This window comes from Camelus bactrianus, chromosome 3 (assembly GCF_048773025.1).
Source record: "Camelus bactrianus isolate YW-2024 breed Bactrian camel chromosome 3, ASM4877302v1, whole genome shotgun sequence".
Taxonomy (NCBI): domain Eukaryota; kingdom Metazoa; phylum Chordata; class Mammalia; order Artiodactyla; family Camelidae; genus Camelus; species Camelus bactrianus.
In genome coordinates, this window is record NC_133541.1 from 28,321,294 (window position 1) to 28,343,302 (window position 22,009).

Genomic DNA, 22,009 nt, shown 5'->3' on the forward strand with positions numbered 1-22,009 from the left:
CTGCCCTGCACCCCTAGTGGTTGAAGTCGGCCCCTCCTAGCGCCCTGATCTAGGTCACCAGTCAGGAAGGGCTGCGCTGGGGGTCGCTATCGGGGTGATGGGCTGGCTGTCCCCAGAGGTGAGCGAAGAGTAAATTGTCTCAGGGCCTCCCGTCTCACTTGCACTCGATTGTAATTCCATCCCCGGGCCGGTCGGGCCTCCCTCCCTTGCGTGGCCAGCCGGTCCCTCCCCGTCGGCTTCCTTCGCCGCCCCCGCCCCCCCGCCCGAAAAGCCCTGCAGCTCGCAGCCGGCTTCACTCCCGCACGCCGACCTCCTGGCTGCTGTCCTGCCTCCTTGGACTCCTCCGTCGTTCTCGGGCCAGCTCCCTCAGCCTTTCGCCTCCTCACCCTGGTCAGGGGATCCGCGGGGGCTGCGTCCCCCAACGCCCCCCAGGAGACGCCCTTTCCCTGTGCTCCCAGGACTTCGTGAAACTTTGGAGGCGCCCGCGGTGAAATGGATTTAATCCGAGGCGTCTTGCTCCGGCTCTTGCTCCTAGCTTCCAGCCTTGGACCTGGAGTTGTGCCGCTCAGAGCAGCTCTCAGAAAACCAGGTAATGCGCTCAGTGCTCCCGGGGGCACCACGCCCGGAGCGCCCAGGTCCCAGTCCCAAGCGAGGACGCAAAGCGGGCAACGCACTGCCTCTCTCACCCCAGTTAAGCAGCACTTAACTGGATTCGTCTCTGCCCAGAGCTGAGAAAAGACGCGAACCTCGCCCTCCCCCTACCCGCCTCCCCAGCCCCGGCCGTTCCAGGGATACTTGTTTGTTAAACGGGTGATCTATTTACCAGACACAGTAGAGGTGGAGGGCTCTGTGTTTAACCACGGAGAGCTGAGATTGGGGGCAGCGATCATGCTGTCTCAATTACAGAGGATTGCAACTGTGCAAGAGAAGTCAAGCAGCTCCTCCTGTGTCTCTAAACATCTTACTGAATTCATATTGTCCAGAGCTCAGCCATTTCCTGTTATGTGTCTGAAGATTTGCCTGGTGTACCCTATGCCCGTCTCCAGTCCTTCCCACGCACTAGGTAGGGATGTGGCCTCTTCTGCTGGATCCCCTTCCACTCTGGGGCCGTTTTCTCAGAAAAGAGCGCCCAACGAGTCAATTCTTTACCATGTTTTAGAGCTGCAGTCTTTGCTCTGAGATTTAAACAAAGATGTATGGCATTGCAGGCTATTGCAATGAACTGCAGAGAACTTGAAACACAGTTACTTGCATTTCCTTTAGTTGTACAGGTAGAAAGTCTTCGTGTGTTTTCTTCTACTTGGCGGTTTGACCTGTGCTGTGAGATTATTCAAAGTAGACCTTCCTAAGCAAGAAAGTTCTAAACATTGTCTCTCGAATAATGATTTTTATTCTTCTTTGGGGAGACTATATTTAGAATTCTGAAAAATCTGTTTTTTCTTAGTTTACTTTGTAAGCGAGGTTGTCTTATGGGATTAATTATATTTTATGAACAATGGAAAACAATATAACTTTATTTGAATGCAGACTGCAAAACTTTGCAGAAAGCGCAGTTTGTCTTCACAAATGTTTCTATACGAAAGAGACAAACCGGGGAAAATATATCAGAGGGCAAAGAAAATAATCTTGGCAGGTTCCCATATGGCTGCTTAAATATTTTCGCTGTTCAAGGATCTCTCCATTTGGAAATATGACTTGTTGCCTCTCAGCTCTGGCAGAGCCTTCACCCTTCAAGCTGTATCTGTTACACCTGTGCCTTGCTACCTGCCTTGAAATTTATGGTCATTATTATAATCTGAGTCACGCTTAAATTATGAGCTGTCCTGTTCCCACTGATAATTCATTTTGGGGAAAATAGCAGCAGTTCAAGATGATATTATATAAAGTTGTTTCTTTTCCTACGTGTACACAAACACTCATCTTCCAGGATTTCAATGAAGGGCTTCTAAGATAGCTACATCACATTGCATTCTGTGGGTTTATGCACATAGAACCATCTAGTCATAATTTTGAACAATGAATAGGTACCTCTGTAGTTCTTAAGTGTGAGCAGTGTATGTCATGTTCTTTTAAGGATAGATTTCAATTCATTTAAGCAGAATTTTTTAATAAGTATTTCACAAAAGCCTGCTGTGTAAAACTGCTCATATGGTTTACCATATTTCCTTTCTTATTTTTCGTAGTTCCTCTCCTAAAAATATTTCCTACCTGGTTCATCCAGGGTCTGAGTCTGTTATTTATGCCATGAATATGCCATGTTGGTCTCTTTGGTTTTATTTGAAGTATAGATAGCGTTTTGATAGTGGGAGCTCTACATTTAAAGTATTTTGGCACATTAAATATATCAAATTTGAGGTGGAAGGAGTGTTTGGACTAGGTTCAGCCTAGAAGAGTTTTTCATTACTTTATAATTTTATCCAGACACTGGCTTTCAGGTTGGAAAGCTGCTCAGATTAAAATGACAGCTACTTCATAAACTTCGGGGGAAAATTTCCTCCTGGGCTCATTTACATCCCTTGGAAAGACTAGTTTTTGATCCGGAAAATTGGTCCAGATTAAAAACTGAATGTGCTTCACTTGGCTCAGATGTGAACAGCAACCAGCTAATTTATAATCTTCCCCAGACACCAGCAAATCCTGCTAGTATCCATGTGGGAGTTTCTCTGTACCTTGTTTTCCTCAATTGAAATCAGTGTGTGTGCAGTACTTTGAAGGTAGCATGACTACCAGCTAAGCTGTCCTGGAACAGTCCTGTTTTATTTGGTTGACCCTGTCTTTCTCCTCACACTCCTAAATCTACTTTTGACCAGTACAGCCTTGCTGGCAAAGACTTGGATTCAAAATCTACCTGAAAATTGCCCATCCCCACTGCCTCTGGTGAGAAAAAATCAAGTAGCTGCTTCAATTATGAGTCTCATTTGGATCCGACATAGGCAACTTTCCCTCCACCCCAGGTTGCTATTCTTCTGTCACTGAGCATTAATAAAGAAACCTCTGCATTTGCTGAGACTCACAAGAAAATGACAGTTTTCAAATTAAGTCAAATTAAATAATAGCCATTTAAATGAACTTATTTACAAAACAGAAATAGACTTACAGACATAAAAACCTAACTTATGGTTACCAAAGGGGAAAGGAAGCAGGGAGGGATAAATTAGGAGTTTAAGATTAACAGATATACACTATTATATATAAAATAGATAAACAATAAGGACCTATTGTATAGCACAGGGAACTATATTCAATATCTTATAATAACCAATAATGGAAAAGAATCTGAAAAAGAATATATATATATAATATGTATATATATTCATATATATATCTGAATCACTTAGCTGTACATCTGAAACTAACAACATTGTAAGTCAACTATACTTCAATAAAAAATAATAAAATAATAATAATAAACACTAATTAAGTGCATACTAAACTGTTCTAAGTACTGGACACATACTGATTTATTTAATCAACCCAACAGTTCTGTGAGATGAGTACCGTTATTACTCCTGTTTAACTGAAGAGGAAATTGCAGCTTAGAGAGATAAAATATCTCACCCAGGGCCACACAATAACAAGTGGGGGAATGGGCATTCGGGCTCTGATATTCAAGACCGAAAAGGAGTCCTTAGCAGCCTGATAGCCAAACTGCAGCCTGTCAGTGGGTGCATCTTCCTCCTGGATGAACGGGGTGGGGGGGGTGGGGGGGTGGTTCCATGGGGCACCCGAATTCACATCATAGACCTGGGAGGAAGTGGTAAGCCCTTGTTTTACAGCTGTGCTGAGTGTGGTGAAGGGACCTGCCTGAGTTAACATCGGAAGCTGAGCTGGGACTAGTACCCAGACCGTCTTGAGTGGTTTCTGGCACTTCCCTTACCCAGAGTCTCACCAGGAAGTGCAGGGAGGATGGTGGTGCCACTTATGTGGAGCCAGAGGAAGGGAAAAGGGAATCCAGACACATCTGCCTGAACCAGCATGCAACAAGCCACACACGGTCCCCGAGGCAGATTGGTAGCTCATGGAGTTAGCTTAACTCTTCTGCTCCAGGAGGGGCTGGAGGGCTGCATGTGGGCCCAGTCTTTCCTCTGCCTGCCAGCTGCCTTCCAGCTATCCCAGGGCCAGTGGGACAAGGTCAGGTCAAGATTCAGAAGTCAAGGATTTCCTTGGGGACTGGAGGTCCACAGTTATTTTGGGGGGAGATACAGGTTGCTAGTCTTTTTTCCTTTCCACTTTTCCCTCAGCATTTCTCTACCTGAAAAAGTGGACTAAACCGAAGGTCCAGGGAAAGGCGGAAAGAAAAATCAAACGCCTGGAGGAGCAGAGCAGAGTTAGCTCAGGGGCAGTGTGCCTCACTGGTTGATGGTGGGGAATACATACACCTCTAGGCGGTTTCTGCTGCTACTAGTGTGAAGCTGGATGGTTGAAGGGTCATCCTGTTCTACCTCTGCCACCCACCTGGAAGTTGTCTTGCTTTCCAGGGAAAACTGGGGCTCACCAAGGCCACCAGGGAGATGCATATATCTCCCCACCACATAGCCACGGGTGTGCCCGCAGCCCAGGCACTGTAGCAGAAATTCTTCCCTCTGATCCTTCCTTCCGTCCGCCCTCTCACCCTCCTGTTTGTTTCCAAATCATACCAAATCCTTATAAAGAAGCCCCTTTCTTTCTCTGTCTCTTTCCTTTGATTCTCTATGAGATTAAGGGACAGAGAGGTCAAGGTCAGGAGTAACTGTGTGTAACATGAAGCACTACTTTTTCTCTCAGAATGCTTTCTCATGGAAGAGTGACTTGGCCAGAAGGAACTGAATGGTGGTTTTTTTGGAGTTGTTGTTGTTTTTGCTTTTTGTTTCTTACCCTGAGCCCAGGGCTTTAGTAATCTTAGAATTCTTTTGGGAGTAGTTGTCCCTCTGTTCATAGCTCAAAAGTGGTCCAGTGACCCAGAGCTAAATTTCTGGAAAACTGGGACTCAGGTGTCTGAGGCAGAGGTGGGACCTCAGCTCCTGCAGGGTTATCCTGGGGAAATTCTGTCTTCTCCTGCCTCACCCACTCTGCAAGTGAGACTGTGATTTCTCTCAACGGACTAAATGAGTGATGTGATGTCTTAATTGCAACAGAGAATCTTTTGGGCTGGTCAAGACCCCTGCCACTTGTTTTGGTCACAGCATGTCAAGCTGCAGGTATTGGAAGTGCACCTGCTGTTTCAGGGGAAGAAAAAGGGGAAAGGTGAGGAGATACTGCAGAGTCTAAATGGCAGTTTGTAGGCGAAATCCCCCAAATCCATCTTGGATTCCATCGGTTGTGAAGCTCCATTTTGAAGGACCCCAAAGTGTGGCTTCAGCCTCCTGAAGTGAGCTGGAAAGCATTTGCCTCCTTGAAGAACCCCTGATCTCTTGGGATGGGGGACGGGGCCTGGAGGCAGGGAGAGACTCAGGTGGAAGTCAAATCAAATTGCTACCAGCAGAGGGCGCACTTTCCAGAGCTGGCTCAGAGCCCATCTCAGACCTCTGACCCAGGCAAGTCATTCCTGAACTTCTGTGAGGATAAGAATTCTTGGAGAGCATCCCAGACATCTGCTTTTTAAATAAGAACCTCGGGTCACTTGGTGCATGTGGTTCACAGGCCACACTTAGAGACATGAGCGAGGAGAAGTTGGGCTCCTCCCACTGCCTCGGGTCCCTCGGTACCCCCACTCCAGGTACTCTCTAGTGCCACTCGACAATCTCCACTTCCACATCATGCATCTGTATTTTAACCACAACAACCCGGGTGTTTAGACTCTTTGCAGGGTTTCCGAAGTTTGGCTTTGGGACTTGAGGTCTTCTGAAGGTCCCTGAAGGACGTCTTTTCTGAGGAAGTCCTCCTGCTCCTCACCCTCTTCCCCTAACCCTGTCATTGAGACATGGCTGCACACAGGAGGGACCCTGCATTAATAAGAAGCCGTTCTGAGCTGTGTACAACCAGCCCCTCCGCCCGCAATTCCCCCATACCCACTGCACCCCGACCTCCACGCAGCTCCTTTTCAGGCTGGTTTCTCCCGGCTGAGCAGGAGAGCTTGGGTGAAAGCACAGGCTTTGCTATCTGACAAATTTGGGTTCAAGTTCTGACACTTATTTTTTTATTAGTTACTTGGTGACACAGGGCAAGTTATATTAGCTCTGTAACCCTGGGTTTCCTTGTCTGAAAAATAGGGTAAGGAGGGGACCTGCCATTTAAGGATTAAATGAGGTAAAATAAAGGATGTACCAAGGCATTGAAAAGGGTTAGAAGCCTGAAGCTTGGAGGCAGTGTGTGTGAAATTGGGACTGTTTGATCTGGATGGGGTTAGGGAGGGTGGGGAGAGGAAAGAAAATGTGTATTTCCAGGCATCAGAATAATTAACACATACACTTATGATTTCATGTACTTGTATCCTTTCTCATACATGTTAATGTATGATTGATAACATGATTTAATTTGTACTGAGTTGTGCAATTTTTATTTTGGATAAATTGACAAGTCAGAAAGACTCTTTGGCCAACCACATGCCTTGATTTGGGGTTTGGAAATATGGCTTCCACTTTTGTGGTCTTGCTTGAGTGGATTCTTTTGAGTAAGAGTAACCTCAAGGGTGATGGATGATTTTTGCCTGGTAATTGTCATGTGGAGGTTTTACAGGGTTATGGGGTGGGGGGAGCCGCTGCCCCTGATAGAAAATTGCCCAGACTGACATGTGACTGGGAGTCTGGGACAATCCCCGTGAAGCTGGAGAGCTAAGAAATGGCTGGGGTTTGCTCATTGATCAGTAGATTGGAGTAATTAATGAGCCACTACCCGTGACATAGAAAGACAGAGAAGAGACCACCAGACTTCCTTGCCTCTTCTTTTTCCTATTTAATGATTCTTGCATTTCCACAGCTGTTAAAAAAAAAAAAAGGTACCCCAGGTAACCCAGCCAGCTTATTTTAAGAATCAAAGGAAATAAAGCAGACTAGTGCTTTGAAAGAACTGAAGTGCTGCACAAAGACAGGATATTATTATCTGACAATGCTCACAGTAATTATTATTACCTTAACCAACCCAACCAACCAAGGGTACATGTGCTGAAGCCTTGATCTCTTTTCCAGTCTCTTCCTCCCCACTCCCCTAAAGACACTTGAAGATTCTTTCTTTGTCTGACTTTGCAAATCCTGAGCAATTTAAATCTTAACACTTGTGTTTGCTGACAGGGCACCCAAAATCCCAAATCAGATTTAAAGCAATGTTAATGCTATTTATTTTTCTTGGTGCAACAAGTTTATATTAGCCAGTCAATGGTTTATACTGTGCAAAAAGAGTTGTATCAGCAGGCACTTTTCTGTAACATCTGGGCAGTTGGAAACATAATACTTAAAAACAACCTGAGTTTAAAGCCTTCCTTGGGCAGATGGCTAATTTTATTGATCTAATCTTACACTTAGGAACAGGTCCCATGATCCTTTGCTGGTAATTCTTAGAGTGAGTAGAGACATAAATAAACCAGATGATGGCTGTGAATTAGATGCCTGTTTGTGTGTAATTTATTTTTTTAAATACTTCAGTATAAACAGTCATGGTGTGAATTAATTTAATCTCTACCCTAAGGGTGCTTAATTAACATTTTAAGTAATCCAGGATAGAAGGCACCGCTCCAGCATGAGAGTTTACATCTATTTTAATCTCTTGGTGACTGTGTACTAGGGAAGAACAAATCTGACTCCATATTAGATCTGCTCTTTTAGCGCTAACCCTGTGCTCTGTTTCCTAGGCTTAGTCTTACTGGTTCTGTGCCTTTTGTTAAAGATTGTTGCCTGTAGCCTGAAATATAAGGATATCCCACTCTCAAGGCTCTGACTTGTAAGGATATAACACTTTTCCATTTATATAGAGATAAAAAGTTGCAGAACAGAGAATAACATTTGTCTTGTTGGAGGTTTATGAGAACATCACGACCTGACCTACATGGACAGCTGCAGGAACAAAGATTCTGACACCAAGAAGTTTGCAGCAACCAACCACTCCCCCTCCCCTTTTTAGTATGAAAGGAGCCTGAATTCTGACTTGGGTAAGATGATTCTGTAGGACATTGGTCCCCCATCTTCTCAGTCTGCTGGCTTTCTGAAAAAAGTTGTTATTCCTTGCCCCAGCACATCAGCTCCCGATTTATTGGCCTGTTGTAAGGCTAGCAAAACGAGTTTGGACCTGGTACCAGTTGTGCCATACCAGTGGTTAAAAATTTTGAACTTCACCTCTTTGCCGGCTGGTTAATTACCACTCGAAGAACTTTACTATGAAGTCCACTCTCAAAGGTCACTGGGAAAATACGTCAAGTGATGTTATCAAAAATCCAAGCTAGGGGATTTGTTAATAAGCATAAATTATGTTAGAGATAATGTTTTCCTTGCTGAAATATGTGATTGGCTAAAAAGATTGTACATGTCCCTCTATTTTTGCATGGACAAAGAGTAACAATCCAGCAAGCCCAACAGTCAGGCTGTTCTGGCGTTGGGCCAGAGCTCCATTCAATCTTGTATCTTCCTCACTTCACAGTAGACTCATTTGCCTGGTCCCCCTAGATGATTTGCTGATCCTGCCATTAGAATACTGATGTATCTGCCTCAGCAAGGTGCTTGCTGCATAACAAACAACTCCAAATCTCCGTGGCTTGACATAAAATTTATTTTCCACTTACTCCAAGTCCAAAGGGAATGTTCCTTGTTGGGTGGCTCTCTTGGGCTGCCCTCCTCCATACCGCGACCTGAATACCTGAGTCATGTATCTTTAATACCTCCATCTTGTAATGTCACCATCTTTAAAAGAGGCCTCCCAGGTGTCATGGAAGGTAAAGGGAAAGAAGGCTTGTGTGAGAGACGTGTATGTGCCAGGCCAGAACACCATCACAGGCCCCCAACCCAACTGTAAGGAGACCGGGAAATGTAGTTCAGATGTGGTGGACTGGCGCTGACATAGTCCTTTGGCATTCCTAAAAGGACAATCAGGGATGTAAGAAGAGTAAGTTATTTGAGAATTTTTGTGACTTCTTGGCCATGAGTATGTGTATATGGGGCAGAATTTGGCCTGGAATTTGCTTTCATTGTTATGTCCAACCTGGTAGAAGAGCAGAGAGTATCTTTACTTGTTATACAGGCTACCATGATTTAATAAAAGATCCTAAAAGCAAAGTAGTCAAATTGACTTAGATCAGTTTGCAGTAGCATCCAAAAACAGGTTTACATGACTATATGCTATTTGTTGCTATGTATTTCCTACGTTTTACAAAAAGTAAAATTAATCCCTTTTAGAAAGTAAAATCACTACCCAGTGTGTTAAATCGAGTGAGTTTTTAAGGCACATCAACTAGAACTCCAGTTTTTTTTTTTTTTGCCACAGTTTTCTAGAGGCTCCTTCTATTTGTGTCCCATAACAAAAAGGACTATTCATGGTAGAATAATTTATTCAGTGAGAGTTGCATCTTAAAATATAAAAATCATTTTTTAGACACCACAGCCTGCTTTGATGGGGATGGAGATGGTGTGGACTGACTCCCAACAAAAATCAGTCGATACATTTTGTTGAACCACTGCACTTTTTCAGGCACCTGATCTCATTAGATCTTGAAACCATTGCTGCACTGGGAAGTCAAGAGTGGATGACTTAGCAAAGAGGAAACAGGCACAGCCAGGGCATGAACCCAGGTGGACAACCCCTAGCCCTTGATGCTTCCCATGAACCAGAGGTGTTCATGCAACTCATGGACACCAACATGATCACTGTGATGTGCCTGAGTCCAGCTCTGCAGCCAGGAGGGACCTTGCCAACAAAGCTCTCCACCCTTTACCTGCAGAGGCTCCATGCATGTCATGGGACACTCTGTACAATGAACTGGTACTGCTTTCAGTCATATTCCTAACTGGTTGGTGTGTATTTTGCAAAACATGTGATGACTGAGGGGCTGTCTGTAAATGAGAAGTAGCTGTAGTGGCTGGAGGATAGCTCCAGAATCCTCCCAGTGTCTCCCACAGAGGATCTTTTTGGTATTTCAGGGATGCCCAGGAGGCTCAGCCTGGCTTTCTTCCACATTCCTCCAAGTTTTCCATTCCTCTACTATTTAGCCATCTTCTTTACTGGCAAATGGTATTTGCTAGACCTTCAGTGTGGTGTACTTCAAGGTTTAGCATTCAAGGCTTTCTGTGAGTTTCTTATGCATCTCTTTGATGTTCTAGGAGCGCTTAATGGGTGTAGTTAAACAAGTAAAAAACAAGTAAACTGTTAGGTCAGAAAAAGAAGCCTTCCTTTGATAGATGTTTTGCAGTAATTGATGGGCTTTGGCCACAACCTACACACATAACACACATCCCTTCAGCTTGGAGGAATTGTAACAAGAATCCAATCAAACAGACCTGGGTTCGAATCCTAGCTTTGAAATTGATGGCTGTCTGATCCCAGACAGAGTCCTTAATCTCTTTAAGCCTTAGATTTCCGCTTGAAATTTAAGGCTCATACTGCCTACCACCAGGGTTTTATCTGATAAATCAATGAGATAATATGATGACTGGAAATGTACCTAGGAGGGTACTTAAATATTTGGTACATAACGGGCACTTCAAAGTTAGCAATATTAATTAAGTTCATTGTGCTTTATAGAGTTTATATAGTGGTAGAGACGGTACTTTTTCCATATTTGATATAACCCCAAATATTGACAACATTGACACAAATGTATAATTGAGCTTAGGCTCCTAGGAAAAATGGAATTGAAAGGAATTTCATATTCTAGATTTTTGGTGTTTATGTCATCAAATCATGACTTTTGGTGTCTAGATCAGTCATAAAGTTTATGTTATTGATGAAAGATCTAGAATCAGCTTAGAGTTTAATAAAAATAGCTAACATTCATTTTGGATTCTGTATAAAACCAAGAAGAAGGAATCAAGATCATGCATCAAGATTATATACAGCTACTGCAGTAGCGTTAGATTTCACATAGTGGCTGTCTGGTTCCTTACCCCCAAAAGAGGTTATTTGCAGTTAGAATATAAAAAAAAGTTTCCTTAGCTACCTTCTTCACTGAGGTATTAAGAGAATAAATATAAAAGTTGCTATTTCTATGGTGTCTCCTCTCTCCCCATTTGAGTCAGCCATACTCTTTGCCAGAATAATCTTTCTAAAATACAGTTCTAATCCTGTCACTCTTGTATTTAATATTTTTTTCTGGCTCCCTGCTGCCTTCCAAACTCTAAATCTGAGCATCCAAGGTCTATCACAGGATAGCCCCCACTTACTTTTCCTGTCTTCTCACTGAATACACAATCTGTATTCCAACCAAGCTCGGTTATTTGCTATTCGGTAGACCTCCTCATTGCTTCCTAGGGTTGAACCTGTCCACATGTTGATCTGCCCCCATGGAATGTCCTTCCCTCATCTCTGCCCAAGGGAATGCAGTGACATTTCCAAGCACATTGTCCCTGTTCTCTGTGGTCTTCATGGACCCTTCTAGCCAGAAGTCCTCTCTCCTTTCTCCCATTCTTCCTTGTATTATGTTTTTGGAATACCTGACACATGCCTTCTATTAGATCTGTAATTTTGTCAAAGAAGCACTGTTGTCCCCACTTCTGTGTCCCCTCCATCGCCTGGTGGAGCGTCTTGCATGCGGGTGGCCTTTCCCAGATAGCTGTGCAGTGGAAAACGATGGCCTCATTTTGGGCAAATACATTTTAACGTTGCATGATTAATTTGATCATGTTCCCAGCTCCCGAATTCATTTCCTTTCTCCATCACAATGCAGAAAGGTGTCACTTCTATGTGCCAACATTTTTCCTCAACCTGAGTCGATATTTGAAAACCCACACTGCAGTATGATTTAGAGAAGGAAATGGCCCAGGAGTCAGTCTGCAGCAGTATGTAATTTAAATCCCATCTCTGTGCTGCCAGAAGCTATCCGAATTGTGGGTTTTTAAGGAGGGTCTGATTGAGTCCATACAATGAAATATGTCATTTTTGATACCCAGAGAAGAGATGGAGTTTGAAGTAACATGTGGGGCTGTCTCAGACCTGCTTTTTATCATGTTTTGGGAGGTTAGGAAGCAAAGGCAATAATACTGTTTACTCATACATCAAAAGATAGTGGGGGAGGAGGAGTTAAAACAGTCCAGTGTTCAGTTCCCCTCCACCCTCCATCTGTCTTTGAAACCAAAGGAAAATGAGACTTGTGTGGGAATGGCATTGGCGGTGTGATTGAAAAGGTCAGGTTGCAGAAGGGATAAAGCCTGTCCGTCTCTCGTAAGGAGATCTGTCTGTGAGGTCAGGAGGAAAACCGTACTCAAGTTCTTCAACAGTCTTCTTCAGTTTTATTGTGCTGACCCTGGCTTGCTTGAGAAGATCAATTCTGTAATCCCTGGAAAGTAAAGCAGCCAAAAGTAGAGTGTTTACACAGGTTTTTCTAGTCTTTGTTTTGTAAGGACTATCATGCCTGATAAAATGCATGCCCCTGGGTGGCCCAATTGAAAGCAGCCGATTGACTGACCCATTTCATCAACTGGTTTCTTGATATATACATATATACATAAATACTATATATATAAAGTAGAACTGGAAAATACGCAGTGTTGTAGTAGCAATTAAAAATGAACAAAGTCAATGACATGATGCTGAAATATTTAAGGAGAAGTGTACTGATGTCTGAAATTTACTTTGAGATACATCAAAAATCAGCTTCATTGATGGAGACAGGGAAAGATTGTTGACACATGTGTGATAAAGCAAGTACAGTGTAATGTTTATGGCAGAAAGCATGGGGTGATTATCCACGTGTTCACTCTAAAACTCTCACTTTTCTGTAATGGGTAATTATTTTCATAGCAAAGTGAGAGTAGAGATGAACCTGAGTATCAAGGAAACAAATGAAATGACCACAAAGTTTTTACCATAAAGAGTGAGGTTCCAACATATTCTGCTCTGTGCCTAAATAATGGCTGCAAGTTTTCTACTTTTGTGCTCCTCCTCCACTCCTCACTCTGCTCTGCTCTGCCCTGCTCCTTGCTACCTGGGGCTGGCCTTACTGCATCACCCAGACTGCTTTGCCCTTTGGCTTTTTTGGGGTCCAGCTCATGGGAGGCATCAGAAGGAGATCAGAAAAGGGCAGGGGAGACTCTGGTGTGCTTCTCCCCCGATTCCTTCCTGCTTTGGTGCTGCTTTGCTGGCAGCAGCTGCATTTCCCGAAAACCACATCTCCTGGCCCTCCGACACTTCCGTCTCTGGCTGGCTTGCTCTGGGAGCAGCATTGTTTCCATTTATGCTTTCTGACTTGGGGGTACCGGCAGCATCTCCTGGCTGCTGGCCTCTGGGTGCATCAGTACCCCTAGCTGTTCCTCAGAGCTGCTCACACCTCTGTAAGTAGTCTTCTATTGAAATCTTTTTAAATTAAGTAAATTCTTCTTCCTGCTGGGATCCTGACTGATACTTTTGGTACCACTGCTTTGTGCTATGTGCCCTATTTCTACTGTTTTCCTCCTTAGATGTAACCATAAGGTTTTGATTTGTGTTTAGCTTGTATTCAGAACTCTCTGAGGATCAGGTCTGAGTTAGCTTAAGGATGCCTGCTGTAAATTCATGGAGTAACTCCAAGAGCAATAGAAACCTTGATCTTTTGAGAATGAGCTTGTCCTCTGGGCCCAAATCTGCTGGTTGCTTGGATAAGAGCACATTGAGACTGACCTATCCATTTCTGTGTGGTGTTGAGAAATGATCGCAGTGATGTCCAGGGCTCTCAGTAGAAATTCTAGGAACTCAGAGGTTTCTGGAACACATATGAAATAATTCTCCATCTCTTGAGAACGTCACCATGAACCCAGACTAACCTCTTATAACTGTAAGTGAATTTGACCTAAAGGGAACGACCACAGAAACGTGGGCTTTCCTTCTATGTCTCTTAGGTTTGTTGCTGATTTTTATGCTCGTATTTTTTCAATTCTGTTCTGACTTCTTGGCTATAAATCTCTTGTACCTGATATTCCACTGATTAGTAGAGTTGAAAATGCTCATTATTCAAACTTTAGAGAATTAATTATGTTACACCCTTTGTCTTCGTTTGGATTCCCCAGCAACAGACCATAGAATAAAGACTTGAATCAAAATAGTTTATTTGAATGTAAAACAAAACAAAACAGAACAACAACAACAACAACAACAACAACAACAACAACAACAAAAACAGGAGAGTGGGGAAGTGAGATAAGGAGAAGGCAGTCAGTGAAGGATTCCTCATCAGGCGAGTTACACTGTGGGCGAGGTCAGCTTAGACTCATGGGAAAATGGTATAGACCATGTGGCTCAGTTATCCTGCCTGAAGATGAGAGAGCCAGGGTATTCACATCAATTCCATCCATCCCTGGGGAAGGTTCTGCTGAAGGGTGAATGTTAATTCTCCAACACTTATGCCTGCCAGACTTATGGACAGAGCAGTTTTCTGTGTCTTCTGAGAAAACTCTCAGGTGAAATTTACCAAGATAGGTAACTCACGTTGGTCAGCTCTGAAGTGGCAAGGCTTGAGGGTTTTCAGTTCTTTTACACCCGTAATCGATTAATCTTATTTGGAAACTCAAGACTGAATGTCATTTGCCGTTTTGTTGGACAACTCCACTCCACTCTCCAAGGGGGTTATATGTTATGAAAAGAAGGCAAAAGATGTTTGGATGCTCCGAAGCTGAATCCTAGTTCTGAATCCCAACCCACGTCAAGATTTTCAGAGGGGAAAGATTTATATTACAGTATAAAATAAAGACTTAATTGCACCAGATCTCCAGTTGGAAATATTCAGGAAGGATGACCACTTGGATTTTAGATCCAAGAACTACCACCACCATCCCCTTGCCTACATAAAAAGCTTTATTCATTTGTGCTAATGGAAAAGGCCAGTAGAAATTCGAGTCTTCATCGCGTATGGTTATGCTGTAGTTTAGAACTTGAGTTTAGGTTGTTGATTGTTACAATAGGAAAGTACCCATGTTTACATTTAAAGGCATGCATTTTGCCTTCACAAAGCAATAATGATGGCTGACATTTATATAGTGCTTGCTATATGTGAGGCATACATAGTAGCAGCACAGCCTCCTAAGGCATTATGGAATCCTAGAACTTTAGCACTAGAAGGGACCTTGGGTAACTGTCTAAACCTGTGTGGTCCAGTGAAGATAAGTCACATGCCTAAGGTCATGCATTTAGTTAGCAGCAGAATCAGCACTAGGACCCACGTCTTCTGATTCCTGACCTAGAGCTGTGTCTGCCAGACCCACCACCTCTGTGAGCATTCTGTTTTCATTGACTTGTCTTTTTCCTTTTGAATTTGGTCTTTCTTGTATGCTTAGAGGTAATGAACCCTCTGCCCAGGCTCCTAGGACAGTACCATGCTTGGAGAAACAATCTGTGAAAAGGTAACCCAGGCAAACTTGTCAGATCCTCGTGGTTTGCTCCAAAATACAAAGTCTGTGAGAAGCATCACCTTCTAAACCACAGAGACTTGCAGGTAGACAGGGGTATCAGGAGAGAGAAAACAGTACATTTGCACAGAATGAAAATTCCCATCTGAAATGATCTCCACAGCATGCTTTTAAGTGAATCCTTCAAGGGGAAATTGAGGGGAAATTTGTGTCATAAGACAGAGGCAGTGGCTTAGTTAATCACTTGGCTTGCTTCTCCTTGTTGGGGATAACCTTGAAGACTTAATCCACTATGGCAAAATTCCAAAACATTTTTAAAAAACACAATTACAGTCATACCTTGGAGAGTACCGCCTTATATGGAATTGATCCATTAGAGCCAAGGTTAATAATTTTTTTCTGTAAAGGGCCAGATAGTAAATATTTTATTTATTGGGTTTGCATTGCAACTACTCAGGTCTGCCACTGTAAAGCAAAAATAGCCATAGACAATATGTAAAGAAATTTACATGTATTTCAGTAAGACTGTTTCAATAAAACTTTATTTACAAAACAGGCTGAGGGCCACATTTTGCTGGAACCCTAGTTGGACTAAGCCTTCAGATAATACACATCCTCAGGTCTGCTACTTTCTTTTGTTTGCTCCCTCTGTGGTGACTGTATTCATTATTACCATCCTTGACGTCCTCTTTTCCTGCTGAACGTTTCTCCTTTCCTGGCAGATAGCTTGATTCAATTCTTGAACGCCAACAAAGATGGGGATATTAGGGCAAGTCCAAGGGAGTTAGCCTTAGATAGATGTGAGGGTCTTGCTCTATTGTAAATAACCCTGAGATAATCAAGTTATCACTCAATAAGCTCTCCATTTGATGTAGATAATGGACCATATATGACTATGTCCAAAATACACACACATAGAAAGCATTAGGGGCCTGACCCATATCCTAGAACCTCCATTCTGCTCATATTTCAAAATAATGACAATAGCTCTGTTTTAAAGGAAAAATAAGACTCAGTTGTTATCAAGAGTAACTATTCTTACATTATTAAAGTAGAAACTCTCCTATCCACTCCAATTCGGATTGGTCAGTTGACGGAAAGAGTCGGTTAAGGGGACAATTTAAATATAGATACAATTTATTTTCAGTTGAGAGAGAGCAATGGGTGATTTATTTGACAACATTTGGACATAGGGATAATGCTGCTGCTGCTGCTTCTCTTTTTTATTTTTTAACACGGACCCACTGATTGGAGCTCTTGGTCATTCTTCAAGCACGAATTGCAACAGTAGGGCATTATCTGGGTGCAGAAAATGCCCGGAATTTTCAGTCTTTTAGAGTTGCTGCAATTGTTGCTTAGAAAACACCTTTATTGTGTTATCCCAAAGCAGTCAACCTCATTTTTATAGAAACAGCTTTTTCTTATTGTATTTGTATTTCATCCATTTGCAGAGTGAAAGGTCATGTAATTAAAGTAACAACTGGGAACAATGCAAGTGACTCTCGGTAAGCACACCGCTCAGCGGTGGGGGAAGTGGATGCCCGAGGACCCTACAGAGAGTGGAGCCTTCCCAGCCCGAGCCTTCCAGGGGCGTTGGCTGCCGTCAGCATCAGTGCACTTTACAGACAGAATGGAGGCTGTTGGTTAACACAGGAAGTAACTTAGGTAGACTTTCTTTTGCTCACAGTGCTTTAAAAAGTTGTTTCATTTTGTTTGGTCAAAACAGATTTCCTGCCCTCTTGTTCAAACTCATATTTTGCACAGGTAATTTCTTCACAGTAGGCTGTACACAAGCTTCTGCTAAACCCTGATGAAACTGCCAACTAACTTTGCCTTGATGGAGTTCAAATCAGTGAAATTCTTTTCAGTGAGTTGAATACCCTCTCAGTTGTCCATGAACCTGTGTCTTCTGTAATGACACATGTATGTAAAAAATACAATGATTAGTAAGCTATTTCAGAATTTAAAAAAATTTTTGAACATTCATATAGCTTTACTGCATGCCAAGTATTATTTAAGGTACTTAGAAATTATGTACTTTTATTCCTTTTAACATCCCTTTGATGCAAGTCTTATCCCATGATCATTTTTCAGATGAAAAGACTGAGGCAGAAAGAAGTTGAAGGGCACAGCTGGGCTTTGAGCAAGGCAATCTGAGCTTTCTTCTTAGCCATTTTTTCCTTGCCTCTCCAGGGCTGAAGTTGTCCTGCAGATGATGGGTTGGAAACTTGACCCAAAAGAGTACTCTGACACTCAAATCTTTTACATCTTACAGTTCACTCCAGTAAGCACAAATGATGGGTTCTCAGCAAAGTGTATTATGAAGTGTCAGCCTGGGATGTGTAGGGCAAGGACAGCTTCCCAAATCTCTAGTTCTTTAAGGAAGACACACTTGATGGCCATGGTAGACTTCCAGTCCAGAGGACGTCCTGCCAGGGTGTGAGAAGCCCAAAGTAGAAGTTTACCAAGCCTCTTTAATTCTCAGCCATGGACCCTGAAACTCCAGCATACTTAGATTTTTATGGATATAAAATTGCCATTAGAAAGCCGTATGGCTGGACTGAATATCCGAGCGCAGGGCGCTATGCCACCAGCGTCAACATGCTACACTTTATACAAATTGTAAAATCGTGGGAGATGTAACTCCAGAATAGTGACTTGGCACCTATGAAACATGACCAGTGTATGAACATGCTCAGTCAGTCATGTCTGATCTAAACAGACCGAGAAAGGGTTAAACACAGGAGGTCTGGCTAGAGCCAAACTCAGAGATCTGGCAAAGTGAGGACTCCACCAATGTATTAATTAAGTGGTTTTTGTTGCCTTCAGACAAGAAGTATCTATGAAGGCAAAGACAGAAATATGGGAGACTGACATTATGACGGTGGTAGTACATACGTATATGGGGCTTCAGAGTTGGCAAATTTGTCTCTATCACTAGTATTGCTCCTGGTGATAGATTTTGGAGTCAGAGCTGTTTTACAGTGCTGCCTCTTAGATTTGTGACTTTGGTCAAGTTCCTTAATTTTTCTGAACCTTGGGGTTTTTTTTTAACATGTAAAATAGGGATAAATCTTTTACCATTTGGAGTTCCATGAGTTAAATCTTATAATGTCTATGATGTGCCAAGCACAGGTCTAGTTTATAGTAGGTTCAATGACGAACACATCTCTTGACACAGAAAGAATCACAGCAGTGGCAGAACCTGACCCTACATCTTTTGACTCTTAGATCAGTCGTCTTTGCATTTTATCACACATTCTCTGGAGGCTGGCACATTTCTATTTCATAAACTATAAGACAAAGGAACCGTCCAGTCAGAATGGACACCCAACCGATCAGAAAAAAATGGGGTCAGTGCTCTGAGCTGAGATGCAGAGGTGAGTATCGCAGGGGAGTAGGGAGCAGTGACGAATGAACGTGCTTTTGCTAGTCATTTATTTATGATTATATATTCATTCATTTATTCAGCAGTTGTTTCTTTAGCAAGGACCATATGCCAGGTAGTGCTAACTGCTGGGAATAAAGTGAAGAAGAAATATAATCATTTCTCTAAAACTCATTAGCGCTTTGCAAAATTCCAGAGATATAATGATTCCGGTTGGAAATAGAAATTACTTAGCTTGTAATTTAACTATATTAGACTTAAATCATCTGATTACAGATTACAGAACTAATTATAAAGCTGAAAGGTACATAATGAACTGCTCTTCCAGTATAATTTCTTAATATAGACCTTTATTAATGTATTTTTATATAAATGGAAATTCAGTGCACAGGTTAGATGGTCTGAAGATTTAAAAAGAAACTGTTAAAGGTAAAACAGCTTAAATAAATGGTAGGGCTGTTTTATTATATTACTCAATTTTCTTGACATCTTCAAGCACTTTTAATATAATTAGTAAAATAGCTAAAACTTCTGGGGTTTTGAAAGGAAGATGGTCATTCTGAAAACTGGAAAATGAAAAAAACATATGGCTAGGAAAGAAAAGACCTCCACTTTAATATGATTTATTATGCAAATTATTTTCATCTTCTGGTCAAATAGAAAGCTCTCATTTCACAATTGTACGTTAACTAGAAAAACTAAGTAATTCTGTAAAATGTTATAATAACAAAGAGTCTGATTAAGCAGTCCACATTGAAGTTTGCAAGTGGAATTTTGAGTTCCTGAGACTTTCGTCCACAAGCTGAGAAAATATAGGGCTTTTATCAATTCTTAGAGAAAAGTCGTGTTTTTAGGTTGCATAAGCTTAGGACAACCTAAATGCTATATTTTCTTGTGGTAAAACATTCTTAGACTATAAGAAGGAAAAAGATGACAAGTTTTTGCTTTATGTTCCTTACAAGTTACATAACTCTATTGTCTAGACAATAGCAAATTAACCACATTGTTGAGCAACCCCTCCTTTGGTTGTGTAGACCAGATGTGTTATTTCTTCAATATTGGGGCAGTTCTGAGTCATAGGAAGAGCACTGAGTTATAAGGCAAGAACCCTGAATACAAGCCATCCCATCATCATGTCCTATATTTGGGTCCATGATCAGCACACATTGTGATGCAGGAAATACTAGGGAACCCCTTTATGGCTTATCCCACTATTAACTCTGGTTCCTGCTCTCTGTGGGGATGGGACAGAGGAAGGATTCTTTTGATGGTGTGAAGTAGAACCCCTTTAAGCTCATGTCTCATACAAACCAGCCTCTCCAAGATCCACTCTTCCTTAGACTTGTTTTTTTCTTTTATGATACCATCTTCCTTCCAGCTTCCTAAGCTTGAATCCCTGGAGTCATCTTCAAGTCCTTTTCTCTTCTCTCTTCCTTGCTGATTCTTCTTCCGTGGAAATTATTCTTTTATTTCCCTCCCCCTACATTCCAGTTTCTAGGCCTTATTTCAAACTGTTTTTACTCAAGGCTTGCAGTAGACTCGTAACTAACCTGCCTTCAGTCTTTGTGCCTCTTTCCCAACTGCATTAGTCAGGGTGAGCTAGGTTATGCTACAGTAACAAACAATCAGAAAATCTCAGTGGCTTAAAATAAGATTTACCTGTGATTTATGTTACATGGTCATCATAGATTCTAGGGGTTGATTCCCATAGCACTTCCCCTCAGTGATCCAAGCTCCACTTTTTAGAATTTCATCAGTTTTCCAAGGAGAAGGGGGAGCTGGATGACCTCAGTGAAAATTAAATATTCTGTCCCAGCAATGACACACTAACTTCTGCTCACAGTCACTGGCCAGAACTAGTCACGTGGCAGAAATGTGGGGTCCTCTCATGTGCTTGCAACAAGTGGAGAAATGGTTATTGGGGAGCACTAGGGTGTGCACTGTTCCATCCTACAATGAAGTCCAGAATCTTCCACTGAAGACCAGGTCCTCCAGTGAAGGCCATTGGAGTCTCCTCAAAGCATTCCTTTACTTAAAACCTTTCAGCAATTCCTACTCTTTATCAGACGGCCAAGAATTCATGGATCGCTAACGTGTATTAAATAACCAGTATTTCTCAAGCACTTACTGTGTCAGGTACCCTGCTCCAGTCTTTAATCCATTATCTTACCTATTTTTTACAACAATTATTCAAGGAAGGCGTTATTATCTCCATATGACAGATGAAGAAACTGAGCATTAAAGAATGTCCTAGTTTGGGTTTCTCCAAAATCAGACCACATGGCAAGGACTTGGTTACCAGGAAGCCCAGTGAGGGTGTGGGGTTGTGATAACAGCAAGAGAGGAATGTCAGTAATGGTGTAATGAGTGGGTTTGTCTCTAAGAGACTGCAGAACAGAGCGCTACACTGCGGGCCAAGGAACTGGGCTAGTTTTCCACCAACTCCTATAGGTCATTGCTTGAGCATTGCTCTTGAGATAAGTCCCCAGCCCCCTCGCCCTGCCCTGCCCACAAGCCAAGCCCATTCTGCCAGCCACAGTGTACCCTTCTGCAGAGGCAAGCAGGCTGTCAGTGTTCTGGAACAGTGTTGATTACCAAGGGGATATAGGCATTGGCAGCTCCTGCTACAGAGAGGTGGAGTTACTTGCCCAAGGAACACAGTGAATAAGATTTAAACTCAAATACTCTTGTTTGCGAACCCATTGTACACATTGACCTCTCACTACACGACTGACCCTGCAGGTAGATCCGGGCTCCAGTCAAAGCGGATCACTGACTGCTCTCCAGACCATCTTGTCCTCTTCTTTCTATCTCTTTGTTCTTACCATTTCTTCCACTGGGAGTTCCCTTTTTTCATGCCTCCTACTTAAATTCTATCCATGTGCTCTGCTCAGCTCAGACATCGCCTTCTCATGAAGTCGTATTTGATTCTCCCAAACACCGCCTCTCCCCTGTAAACCCTGTGGTAGTCAGTGGTGCTCTTCAGCATGTCCCCTGTCCTGTCTTGCATGGCAGGGAGGCACTTACAGGTCCTTCTCCGGATTCGACGCTGGGCTCCTTGAGGGCATGAGCCATATTTCATTCAGCTGCTTTGAATGCTCTGTGAATAAGGCAGGTAAATAGGACTGTACGTGTGTGCACGCATGTCCATTTGCACTTTTATGTCACGGTCAGTCTATGTGGACTGACATCT

At 42.6% G+C, this 22,009-nt stretch overlaps 1 protein-coding gene across 2 annotated transcripts in view; it reads left to right on the forward strand.

Moving 5' to 3' along the window:
- The first annotated feature begins 258 nt into the window (after positions 1–258).
- Positions 259–22,009, forward strand: part of EGFLAM (EGF like, fibronectin type III and laminin G domains) — a 161,849-nt gene continuing 140,098 nt past the window's right edge. Inside the window, exon 1 of one of the 2 annotated variants that reach the window (XM_074357268.1) lies at positions 259–589. In XM_074357268.1, the coding sequence (XP_074213369.1) occupies positions 493–589 (97 nt within the window). In that variant the 5' untranslated portion in view covers positions 259–492. The remainder of the gene's footprint in view (positions 590–22,009) is intronic. The other variant, XM_045518164.2, reaches the window with a different exon arrangement.